Genomic DNA, 11927 nt, shown 5'->3' on the forward strand with positions numbered 1-11927 from the left:
GTTACCGGGGGTAGCTAAGACCCTGGAGAACACAATCAGGGCCAGATTTTATGGTCACCGATCATGTGATCACCATTATTCGATGAATAACGGAGATCAAGTTAAAAAAAAGCATGTCTGCTATTAAAATAATTTCTCTCCCTTCTGACCTGATATACATATCAGAGGAGAGAGAAATGATATACTATATACATATATATATATATATATATATATATATACATATATATATATTATCTTTTACATTTTTAAAATTACAAAAAGGAAAATGGACCGATGCAAAAGTTTGGACACCCTGCATGGTTAATAGCTAGTATGACCCCTTTTGAAAATATCACAGCTTATAAATGCTTTTTGTAGCCAGACAATAGTCTTTGAATTCTTGTTTCAGGGATTCTCATCTATTCTTCCTTCGAAAATTCTTCCAGTTCTGTGAGATTCCTGGGTCGTCTTGCATGCACTGCTACTTTGAGGTCTACCCACAAATTTTCAAATCAGGGGACTGTGAGGCCATTTTAAAACCTTCAGCTTGCGCCCTTTGAGATGGTCTATTGTGGATTTTGACGTGTGCTTAGGATCATTATCCATTTGTAGAAGCCATCCTCTTTCCAACTTCAGCTTTTTTACAGATGGTGTTATGTTTGCATCAATAATTTGTTGAAATTTCATAGAACCCATTTTTCCCTCTACCTGTGAAATGTTGCCCATGGCATTGGCTGCAAAACAACCCCAAAGCATGATGGATCATGATTTTCCTGTGCCCTTTTTACTCCAAACATACCTTCTGTCACTGTGGCCAAAGAGTTTTTTTTAAACGGTACACAGGACTTGTTTCCAAAATGCATCACGCTCATTTAGATATTCTTTTGCATACTTCTGATACTGAGTTTTATGATGAGGAGGCAGGAGAGGTTTTCTTCTGGTGACATTTCCATGAAAGCCATATTTGTTCGGGTGTATCTGAACAGTAGAACAATGCACCAAAACTCCAGAATCTGTTAACCTCTTTCTGACATCAGACGCGATATTCCGTCAATGTGTCCTGGGCCTATTTGATCATGGATGGAATATTGCATCCACGCGATCGCCCGCGCACATGGGGGTGTGCAGCCGATCGCCGCCGGGTGTCAGCTGATTCTTACAGCTAACACCTGCCACTAAGTGCCAGGTGCAGTCACAGACAGCTCCCGGCACTTTTACCCCCAAAATTCTGCGATCAAACATGATCGCAGCATTCTGGAAGCTGGCAGAGTCGGCTGACAGCCCCTCTGCCTTTAGATCGGAGACTCCGCGGCATGATGCGGTGTCTGATTGTTGCCATGGTGACCTGGCCTAGCAAACATGCTGATCATGCCCAGTACATGATGAGCAAGTTTGTCTGTCAGAACACAGACAACGGTTTCTGCAGCATGGAGATGCTGCTTCATCTCCATGCTCTAGAAGCAATCAACCTTCAAAAAATTATAGTCCCATATTGGGATAAAGTAAAAAAGATAGAAAAAGTAAAAAAAATTGTTAAAATAATTGTAAAAATATTTTAAAAAAATCAAAATTTAGAATACTGTGTACAGTTCTTTAGAATACTGTATACAGTTCTGGTCTCCGATGTATAAGAAAGACATAGCTGAACTAGAACGGGTGCAGAGAAGAGCGAACAAGGTTATTAGAGGACTGGGGGGTCTGCAATACCAAGATAGGTTATTACCCTTGGGGCTATTTAGTTTGGAAAAACGAAGGCTAAGGGGTGATCTTATTTTAATGTAGAAATATATGAGGGGACAGTACAAAGACCTTTCTGATGATCTTTTTTAATCATAGACCTGAGACAGGGACAAGGGGGCATCCTCTACGTCTAGAGGAAAGAAGGTTTAAGCATAATAACAGATGCGGGTTCTTTACTATAAGAGCAGTGAGACTATGGAACTCTCTGCCGTATGATGTTGTAATGAGTGATTCATTACTTAAATTTAAGAGGGGACTGGATACATTTCTTGAAAAGTATAATGTTGCAGGGTATATATACTAGATTACTTGTTAGGGTGTTGATCCAGGGAACTAGTCTGATTGCCGTATGTGGAGTCGGGAAGGAATTTTTTTTCCCCAAGGTGGAGCTTACTCTTTGCCACATGGGTTTTTTTTGCCTTCCTCTGGATCAACATGTTAGGGCATGTTAGTTTAGGCTATCGGTTGAACTAGATGGACTTAAAGTCTTCCTTCAACCTTAATAACTACAGTATGTTATTATGTTACTAAAAATAATAATAAAAATCAAAAGATATTGTATCTCTAAATAAATATTTCAAAGAAAAAAACAAACAAACAATAAAAGTACACATATTTGGTATCACCACGTATGCAACAACCCGACCTAAAAAATTGTCCCACTAGTTACCTCCTTTAGTGAACACCATAAAAAATAAATTAAAAAAAAGCAAAAAAAACAATGCTTTATCATCATGCCACCGAACAAAAAGTGGAATAAAACGCGATGAAAAATACAGATATAAATAAACATGGAACTGCTGTAAATGTCATTTTGTCCTGCAAAAAACAAGCCACCATACAGCTCCATCAGCAGAAAAATAAAAAAGTTATAGCTCTCACAATAAAGTGATGCAAAAATAGTTATTTTTTCTATAAAATAGAAAACATAAAAAAGATATACATGAAGTATTGTTGTAATTGTACTGACCTGAAAGATAAAACTGCCTTATCAATTTTACCACATATAGAACGGCATAACCCTCCCCCCAAAAAAAAATAAATTCCTGAATTGCTGGTTTTTGTTTGTTCTGCCTCACAAAAATTGGAATAGAAAGTGATCAAAAAATGAAATGTGCCTGAAAATGGTATCAATAAAAATGTTAACTCGTCCTGCAAAAAAACAAGCCATCACATGACTCTGTGGGACAAAATATTGAAAAAGTATAGTTCTCAAAATGTGGTGATGCAAAAAGCGTCTTTTAGTGTGTGACAGCAGCCAAACATAAAAACCCAATATAAATCTGATATTGCTGTAATCGCACTGACCCAAAGAATAAAGTCGCCTAATCACCTACTGCTAATTTTTTCAGTCAGACACCAAAAGATCACATTAAGGTTCGGCACACATTTATCCTGCAATCTGCGTTGAGCGCTTACACTGGGGTTTCCGTGTAAATCTCTGAAATACGTGATTCAGGTGGAACCTCTGGTAGAAGATTCCCTATAATGAGGCAGATGGAGGCACTGTGGACGTCGTCTGACCTGTGATCCAGCGGTGTTCATCTTTTTAGGATTGCATAAAAGTGCCATCAGCCACAGTTTTGTGCACTTCTGAAAAGGAAACCGCTAAACAGAGGCCAGATGGAGTCCAGAGTAATTCTGCTACCTCATTACAGTGAATGGATCCCTTGGGGGTTTCATCTGAATCACGTCACTCAGAGATTTAGATGGAAACCCCAAAGTAAGTGGTCACTGTAAATGTGATCCCAAACATTATTTAAAATGTTCCCAATAAAAGCTTCAATTCAGTTTACAAAAGAAGCAAGCCCTAGCTCAGGTGCGTCATCTGTTAATGGAAATATAGGGGGCTTTCACGTTACTGGAAGTACATAGGCTCTGTAAAAGAGAAATGGCTGCTCACCCGCCAAAAGAAATTCAGCAAATTCTGTGCTTTCAAATCCAAAATGCCCACCTCCCTTCTGAGCACCAAAGTGTACCTAAACAACATATAGAGTCCATGTTTGGCATTTCTGAAGCAATGAGAGCCCACCTAACTTATGGGTGCATGCGTCCAGAGGCATCGGCTGGGCATAACATACTGGTGACTGCAATGTTCTGGTCACTACAGCGGCAGTTTGCAATTTTCACTTGACAACATTCATTGCTTCTGGAAAATACCCATGGAGTCAAAATCAGCACTACACCTGTAGATAAATTCCCCAAGGGGTATAATTTCCAAAATGGGGTCATTTTAGGGGGGGTTCTGATCTTCTAGCAATTAGGGACTCTGTATATGGAGTCTGCAAACTGTTCTAGGAAAATCTGTGCTCCATGAGGCAAATAGTGCTCCATTCCTCCTGAGTCTCTCCGTATGGCTAAGTTGTACTGTACAGCTACATATGGCGTATTGCAACATTCAGTAGAAATTGTGGGACAAATTTTGGTTCCATTTTTACCCACTTCTTGGTTGAAAATTTTAAATCTGGGGCTAAAACTAAATTTTGATGTTAAAAATGTAGTGATTTTTTCTTTACTTCTTAATGGTATAAAATGGTATAAAATTCTGTGACACACCCGTGGTGTCAATTTGATCACTGCACCCCTAGATTAACTCTTTGAGAGGTGTAGTTTATAAAATGGGGTCACTTATCGGGGGTTCTGGTGTTCTGGCACCTCATGGGCTCTCCCAGTGGGTCATGGTACAAGCAAACCATAACAGTAAAATCTGGCGCTCTTTGTCTTCTGAGCTTTGCACTGTGCCTGAAAAATATTTCCTGATTGCATGTAGGGTTTTGGCGCACTCAGGAAAAAATGGACCTCAGTTTGCTGTAAAAAATTTCCTATTAGCCCCTGGAAAAATTTTAAACTTGGGGCTAAAACAACATTTTTTGTGAGGAAAATGTGATTTTATGTTATTGCCATGGCCCGGTCCTCCGCTGCTCGCCCCATTCTGTCTGCTCCAGCGTGTGATCCTGGCACCCGTGCATGCTCCCTGGGAAGCATGGGACGCGGCCATGCGCATCTTATGGAGCTGATGTGTCCTGACCCAGAAGCGCCGTCCAGCCTATAGGGCTAAGGGATTGAGTATATAAGGCTGCTTCCTCTCTGTGGAGGTGCCTTATTATTACATGAGTTCCATGCTAGTAACTCGGGCCCTGCACTCCTATCCGTGCGCTGCGCTGTCTCTGCACTATCCTTACCCGACTTCTCTCTTGTTCAGTCCACAGTGCCTGCCGCCATCACCTGCCTCAGTGTGACTCCCCGGTAGTCCTCAAACCTGGTTCCTATCCTTTTTGGTCTATGTCTTTGGTTCCTTGTTCCAATCCTCTTCCTCACCAGTACCCCTAGTCCACCAACGTTTCACAGTCCCTTCTTGGATCCCTTTCTGCTATCCCACCTTACCCTTACTTCCCTATGAGCCGCCCCTCTCAGTATCAGCTGCTGTGGTATTAGAGTCCACTAGGCTTTCCCCTGATGGTCCTGTATAGGGGTTGGTTCCACTAGGGTCTGCTAGCCTTGGGGAGGGTCGGTTCCATGGTCCAGAGGGCCCACTCTAGGTAGCTCGTCTACCTGAGGTGTTACATTTTATTATTTTCACGGCTCAACATTATAAACTTCTGTGAATCCTGGGGGTTCAAGGTGCCTACCATGCATCTAGATACATTCCTTGAGGAGTCTATTTTCCAAAATGGGGTCACTCATGTGTGGTTTCCACTGTTTAGGCACATCAAGGGCTCTCAAATGGGACAGGAAGGGCGCTAATGATTCCAGGAAATTTTACATTCGAAAAGTCAAATGACGCTCCTTTCCATCCGAGCCGTGCCGTGCACCCAAACAGTAGTTTTCTCCCTCATTTGGGATATCAGTGTACTCAAGAGAAATTGCTCAACAAATTTTATGTTGCAAATTCTCCTCTTACCCTCAAGATGCAATATTTTGTGTTAAAAACATTTGTGGGGAAAATGTGATCTTTTTTATTTTTACATCTCAATATTATAAACTTCTGTGAAGCACCTGAAGGTTCAATGTGCTTCCCACACATCTAGATCAGTTCCCTGAGGGGTCTAGGTTCCAAAATGGTGTCACTTGTGGGGGATTTTCACTGTTTAGGCACATCAGAGGCTCTCCAAATGCGACATGGTGTCCGCCAATTGTTCTAGCAAATTTTGCATTCACATAGTCAAATGGCGCGCTTTCTTTTTCAAGCTTTGCCGTGCGCCCAAACAGTGGTTTTCTCCCTCATATCATGCATCGGTGTACTCAGGAGAAATTACACAACAAATTTTGGGGTCCATTTTATCCTATTACCCTTGTTAAAATAGAAAATTTTGGATCGGAAGTAAATTTTTGGGGGAAAAAAGTAAAATGTTAATTTTCTTTCCACATTCCAAAAATTCCTGTGAAGCACCTGAAGGGTTAATAAACTTCTTGAATGTGGTTTTGATCACCTTGAGGGGTGCAGTTTTTAGAATTGTTTCACTTTTGGGTATCTTCTATCATATAGACCCCTCAAAGTGACTTCAAATGTGTTGTGGTCCCTAAACAAAATGGTGTTGCAAAAATGAAAAATCACTGGTCAAGTTTTAACCCTCATAACTTCCTAACCCAAAAAAATGTGGTTCCAAAATTGTGCTGATGTAAAGTAGACATGTGGGAAATGTTACTTATTAAGTATTTTGTGTGACATATCTCTCTGATTTAAGTGCATGAAAAATCAAAGTTGGAAAATTGTGAAATCTTCAAAATTTTCACCAAATTACTGTTTTTTCCACAAATGCAAATCATATCAAAGAAATTTTACCACTACCATGAAGTATAATATGTCACAAAAAACAGTGTTAGAATCACCAGGATTTATTGAAGCGTTTCAGAGTTATTACTTCATAAAGGGACAGTGGTCAAAATTGTAAAAATTGGCCTGTCATTACTGTACAAACAACTGTCGGGGGTAAAAGAGTTAAATCTTCTGAAGTTCTTTGCAGTAAAAGCAGAGGTTCTGATTTTCTCCTCTAGCAATCCTATGAGCAACTGTCACTTAAATTTTGCTTTGTCCTCCAAACCTTATCTTGACCTCTACTGTTCCTCTTTACTACCATTTCTTAATTATATTTTAAACTGAGGAAAGGGCAACTTGAAAACGCTTTCCTATCTTCTTAAAGCCTTCTCCTGCTTCCAGCATTTTCATTTTCATTGTGCTAGGCAGCTGCTTAGAAGAACTGAATGCTGCTGTTTTTTGGCACAAGGTTAGAGGAGGCTGGATTTTTATAAAGCTGTGAAATTTGTATCACGTGGCCTTTACTAACGATGATAGTGAATAAGCCATAACCCTACCAGACAAATTAAGGTCTGAAACCTTGGTCAGAATTATCTGAGCAAACAATTCTCCAAGGCTGCCCAATTTCCAAACTCAATTTCCGTTTTGTAATTTTTGAAATGTAAAAGATCAGAATAGATATATATTGCCTAAAATACAAAGGAAATTTGTCATCTTTAATTTTAGACCTTTTAGAGATCATTTCATCTTCAACTTGCTTAACTGTAATTTTTACCAGGGTGTCCAAACTTTTACATGCCACTGTATATATTCATACGATATTTACTGTTTTTTAATTATTCATAACTCATATAAAGTAGCATAGTTTATTTTTATTTTTAAAGGGTTTTATACTGTGGGTCATTCTTATATTACAGTTATTAATTCCAACAATAAACACCTAATCCAATGCTGGTAGCACGAGTTACTTTCTTCTGAAGTTTTTAACTTTTGTCAGGCTAATTTATTATCTAATAGTCATTTAATGATAGCAGTAGTACTGCTGATTTTATAGAAGACCTGAATTTGCAAATAGAGAGTGAGCCTTGTGAGCGATTTACCCTGATGGGCTCAAGTTTCTTCAGTTTTTAAGTACTTTAGTACTGCTACAATATGGGATTTCTAAGACTACCTAACCTCACTGTTTAAATTAAACTTGCCAATTAAACAGTCATTTATATGTTTATTTCCTTTAGGATGGGAATAAAATATATGGAAGATGTGGAGGTTATTGTGGAAAATGTGTTCCCAATTCAACTGTTGGTCTCCAAGTTCAGGTGCAAGACCGTTAATGGACTCCTTACTTACATGAAAAAGAGCTGTTGAAATGTATTACCTATTTTTTAACAACCTTACCAACAGTCATAAAACCTCTAGAAGCCGTCAACTATATCTTGTGGAAGTAGGCGTTCTTGTGCAGCACACTATAACAAGATAACAGGTTATTTTCTTAAAATTTCAAAGATTAGATTTTAGGTGCACTAAATTCACTTAAAAGAGGTTTTCCACTTCTAATTTATCCCCTTTTCATTTATCCTAACTCTTCCTAACTAACAGTTTTCAAATAAACTTGCATTACCTACCATGCTCCTGAAAGCTCAACTCTCTGTTGGTGATATACCCTTCTATGTTGACTTTGGTTCTGCTACTTCCAATCTGGGGACCGTAATCAGAGTGGGACATGTCACTAGTGAGGGCGGGGCTACATCTCGGTGAGTGACAGAATGCATGCTCAGATCAAAATTCACTCTTTTCTCTTTGCTGAATACTGTTTTGAAGTGCCATCCATTCAGGTGACAAACCCTGCGATGTCCTGATCATTAGAAAGTATTTCACAAGGCATGTCTGTTGAAGGCATGGCACTTCAATGAAGTATTCAGGCAGAGTCAGTCTGCACCATTCATGACCGAGGTCACATCAGAATTCACTCTTGTCTGACTGAATGTTGTTTTGAAGTGCCGTGCCTTCAGCTGACAAGACCTGTGATATGCTTTCTAATGATCAGCACATCGCAGGGCTTGTCATCTGAATGGAATGCACTTTATAGCAACATTCAGGCAGAGAGGAGAGTGAAGTCTGATCTGAGCATGTGTGCTCAGACTGCTGTCACCGATATTTAGCGCCGCCCCCACCAGTGATGTCACCTGCTCTGTTTATCCGATTCCAGTCACCAGATTGGAAGTAGCAGAGTCAGAATCAAAACAGAAGAAAATATGACCCACACAGAGATGAGCTTGCAAAAGCATGGCATTTATTAAAAGTGTATTACAAAAGTGTTAGTTATGAAGAGTTAGGACAAATGGAAAGTGATGAAATTAGTAGTGGAAAATCCCATTAAATTAAGGTTAGGCAATATTATACTGCCTCATTTTTTTATAGCTGTTATATCTATTTAACAACCTCTCACTCTACACCCACCTCTACTAGCCAAAGGAAAGAGCAGCCTCTGGTAGACCCAACATATCCATAAAGTACATGGCCAACAGGTGACATTAGAATTAAGTACATAATACTGCAGAACACTGCATGAATGGCTAGCCAAAACTACTCCCTGCAATGTTTGTAGACATTAAAAAGCTTGACACATGGTTGGCTTCATTTGACAGAAACCATACCATATATTCTACACATTGAAACAGTAGCTGTATGGAATATGAGAAAAATTGTGTATTTATAAGATTATATAATGCCAAGTATACACAAAACATAAGATTTGAAAAGGCTTATCTGGGACCTTCGTATTTTCCTTATGGTGAGAGAACATACTCGCAGGTAATTTCTAAGTACCCTCCTGTTATTGCCTGAAATCATCTTTCCTGGCTCAGAGCGGTTCCGGAACGCTCATGCCAGCAATTCTTCCGCTTCATGTGATGTCATATCATTAGCAGTTCCTTCTGTTTCACACTGCTCTGTTGATGTGGTGTCACTGCTGTCATCATGATTACAAGCCGGGTCCCTGCTGCATAACTGCAGGTAGCTAGCTGTCAATCAGCATGACGATGGTAGTGATGCCCTATTGATAGAGTAGCCTGGAAAAGCTGCTCTGTTGGCATGAGATCGAAGGACGCAGCAGAATCGCTTCCTGAGCCGTGAGACATCGTCACAGGGCAGAACAGGCAGGTAGTTACTAACTATCTGCTAGTAATTTCTTAGACCCATACGGAAAAAAAAAAAGTAGATAACCCCTTTAAGATTGTTTGGACAATGGATACTGTTCAGTAGGCGCTGTGCTCAACAGTCAGTCTTCACATTAAAAATTCTATATGGGTTGATGAATTGACCAGTTAATTGCTGGATGATATGGCTGTAGCACATTGAAGGCTTTAAAGAGAACCTGTAAGCAGGATTTAGCCCTTTAAAATAATGGCACTGTGATGCTGATTAGTGATGAGCGAATATGCTCGTTGCTCGAGTTTTCCCGAGCACGCTCGGGTGACCTCCGAGTATTTGTTAGTGTTTCGGAGATTAAGTTTTCATTGCCTCAGCTGAATGATTTACAGCTATTAGCCAAGCTAAGTACATGTGGGGGTTGCCTGGTTGCTAGGGAATCCCCATATGTAATTAAGCTGGCTAACAGCTAGAAATCATTCAGCTGCCGCGAAGAAAACTTAATCTCCGAATACTAACAAATACTCGGAGGTCACCCGCTCATCACTAATGCTGATCAATCTGATAACTGATGTAAAGGATCCACTAAGTGGATCATAAATATTTACACTGTGAAGTTTTCATAAAATGACAACTTGTGTGGTTTGGGGTGGGACATGAGGCAGTGTCTTCTTCTTGTTTTCCATCCTCACCAACCTCCTCTGCTTTTTCTACAGATCACTGATTATTCAATGACCTGCCTCCTTTTTAAAATTCCATGCTGCCACCGCCATCATTCTGTGGGTAGCGCATGCACAGTATGAATCTACGTCCTGTGTGCAAGCCTTCAATAAAATGATGCCAGAAATGGCACATGCGCAGATTGAGATTTTGGCTCGGAGAAAAATTTACTGAGCTAAAACCTTGATCTGTGCATGCGCCGCCTCTGGTGCCATTTTAATGATGTCCTGCACACAGGATGCTGACTCACACTGTGCTCGCGCAGTCCACTCAATTAATAATTTTAAAAAGGAGGTAGGTCAGTGACCTGTGCAAGAAGCAAAGGAGACTGGTGATAGGGTTGGGGGGGCAGAACCATAAGAAGACCCTGTCCCCATGTCCCAAAGCCTACAGAAGCACAAAAGACGTCATTTTATGAAAACTTCACAAAGTAAGTATTCATCAGCGACTGAGCGGATCTTTTCACATCAGCTATCAAATTAATCAATATCACAGCACCATTATGGCCATGCCTTTTGTTTACAGGGCTAAATCCTGCAGACAGGTTCTGTTTAAAACTCACTAAAAGTACAAACTCTCCTTATATTGTTATGTGTGTGGCACAACGTTTCAGGATTTGTCCTATCAAGTCGTAGGAATGCAGATATTATTCAATAATTATTGTTTATTTTATTATTTTGTGCTAAGTAAGGTGTTATATGCTAGACCTTTAGACTTGTAACTGAAATAAGAGCATTTAAATGGTGCATAACAATTTAAATCATCAGGGCATATTCTCAGGTATTCATTTACATTTTGAACGTGAGTCTGTTTCTAATATTTAGTAAATGTTCGAAGAATCCTTGGGTAAAATATGTAAGAAATTATATTGTATTAAATGACATTTGATTATATAAAACTCAAATGATCATAATGGCAGCTGTAACCAAAAAAAACCTTCAAGCGTATTCTAATAGAATACAAAAAACACACCTCTCCATCCGTTTTTATTAATAATAATACTTTGTATTAAATAAATGTTGACAAAATTATGTTATTGTACTGACCTTTGACTGAAATACAGTGGGGACTCCAATCTTGAAGAAACATTGTACAAATGCAATGAAAATTATTCACCTCCAAATTATGGTTATTAGCAACATTAACAAGCTTTCTGCTTTTTGCAACATAACAATCAAACAAGAACACTTTAAATAACTCAACAAATAATATAACAAATTTTTCTAAAATGCTGCCAGAAGCTGGTGTCTGACTATGCATTATATTTGCAGTACGTTATAACAACCAAAGATGTGTTTCTAAGTACAAAATAAGCTTGTCATGAAGGGGGTGAATAATTCTAAGACTGCAATAGTCAGTGAAAGTGGCATTTTCTGTTAAATTTGGAGAAAACACTTGATATGTTATTTTATTGAGGTATTTCCATTGTTCTTATTTCATTAATTTATTGCAAACAGCAAAAAAGGTTATAAGTTTTGCGAATTTACATTGGGGTTGTTGTATAATTTTCATTTCAACTGTGTGCAACAAAGCAGCATAAATGCCAGAAAAGTTTGCACTACCAAGTTAAAATAATAATTAT

The 11927-nt window shown here is 39.1% G+C and overlaps 1 protein-coding gene across 1 annotated transcript in view; it reads left to right on the plus strand.

The window, feature by feature from the left end:
- The window catches only part of ADAMTS20 (ADAM metallopeptidase with thrombospondin type 1 motif 20), a 507015-nt gene extending 499206 nt beyond the window's left edge, over positions 1–7809 (plus strand). Inside the window, exon 39 of the mRNA XM_069764742.1 lies at positions 7714–7809. Coding sequence (XP_069620843.1) covers positions 7714–7809 — 96 coding nt within the window. The remainder of the gene's footprint in view (positions 1–7713) is intronic.
- The last annotated feature ends 4118 nt before the right edge of the window (positions 7810–11927 follow it).

The sequence above is a fragment of the Ranitomeya imitator genome, chromosome 4 (genome assembly GCF_032444005.1).
Source record: "Ranitomeya imitator isolate aRanImi1 chromosome 4, aRanImi1.pri, whole genome shotgun sequence".
Lineage (NCBI taxonomy): Eukaryota > Metazoa > Chordata > Amphibia > Anura > Dendrobatidae > Ranitomeya > Ranitomeya imitator.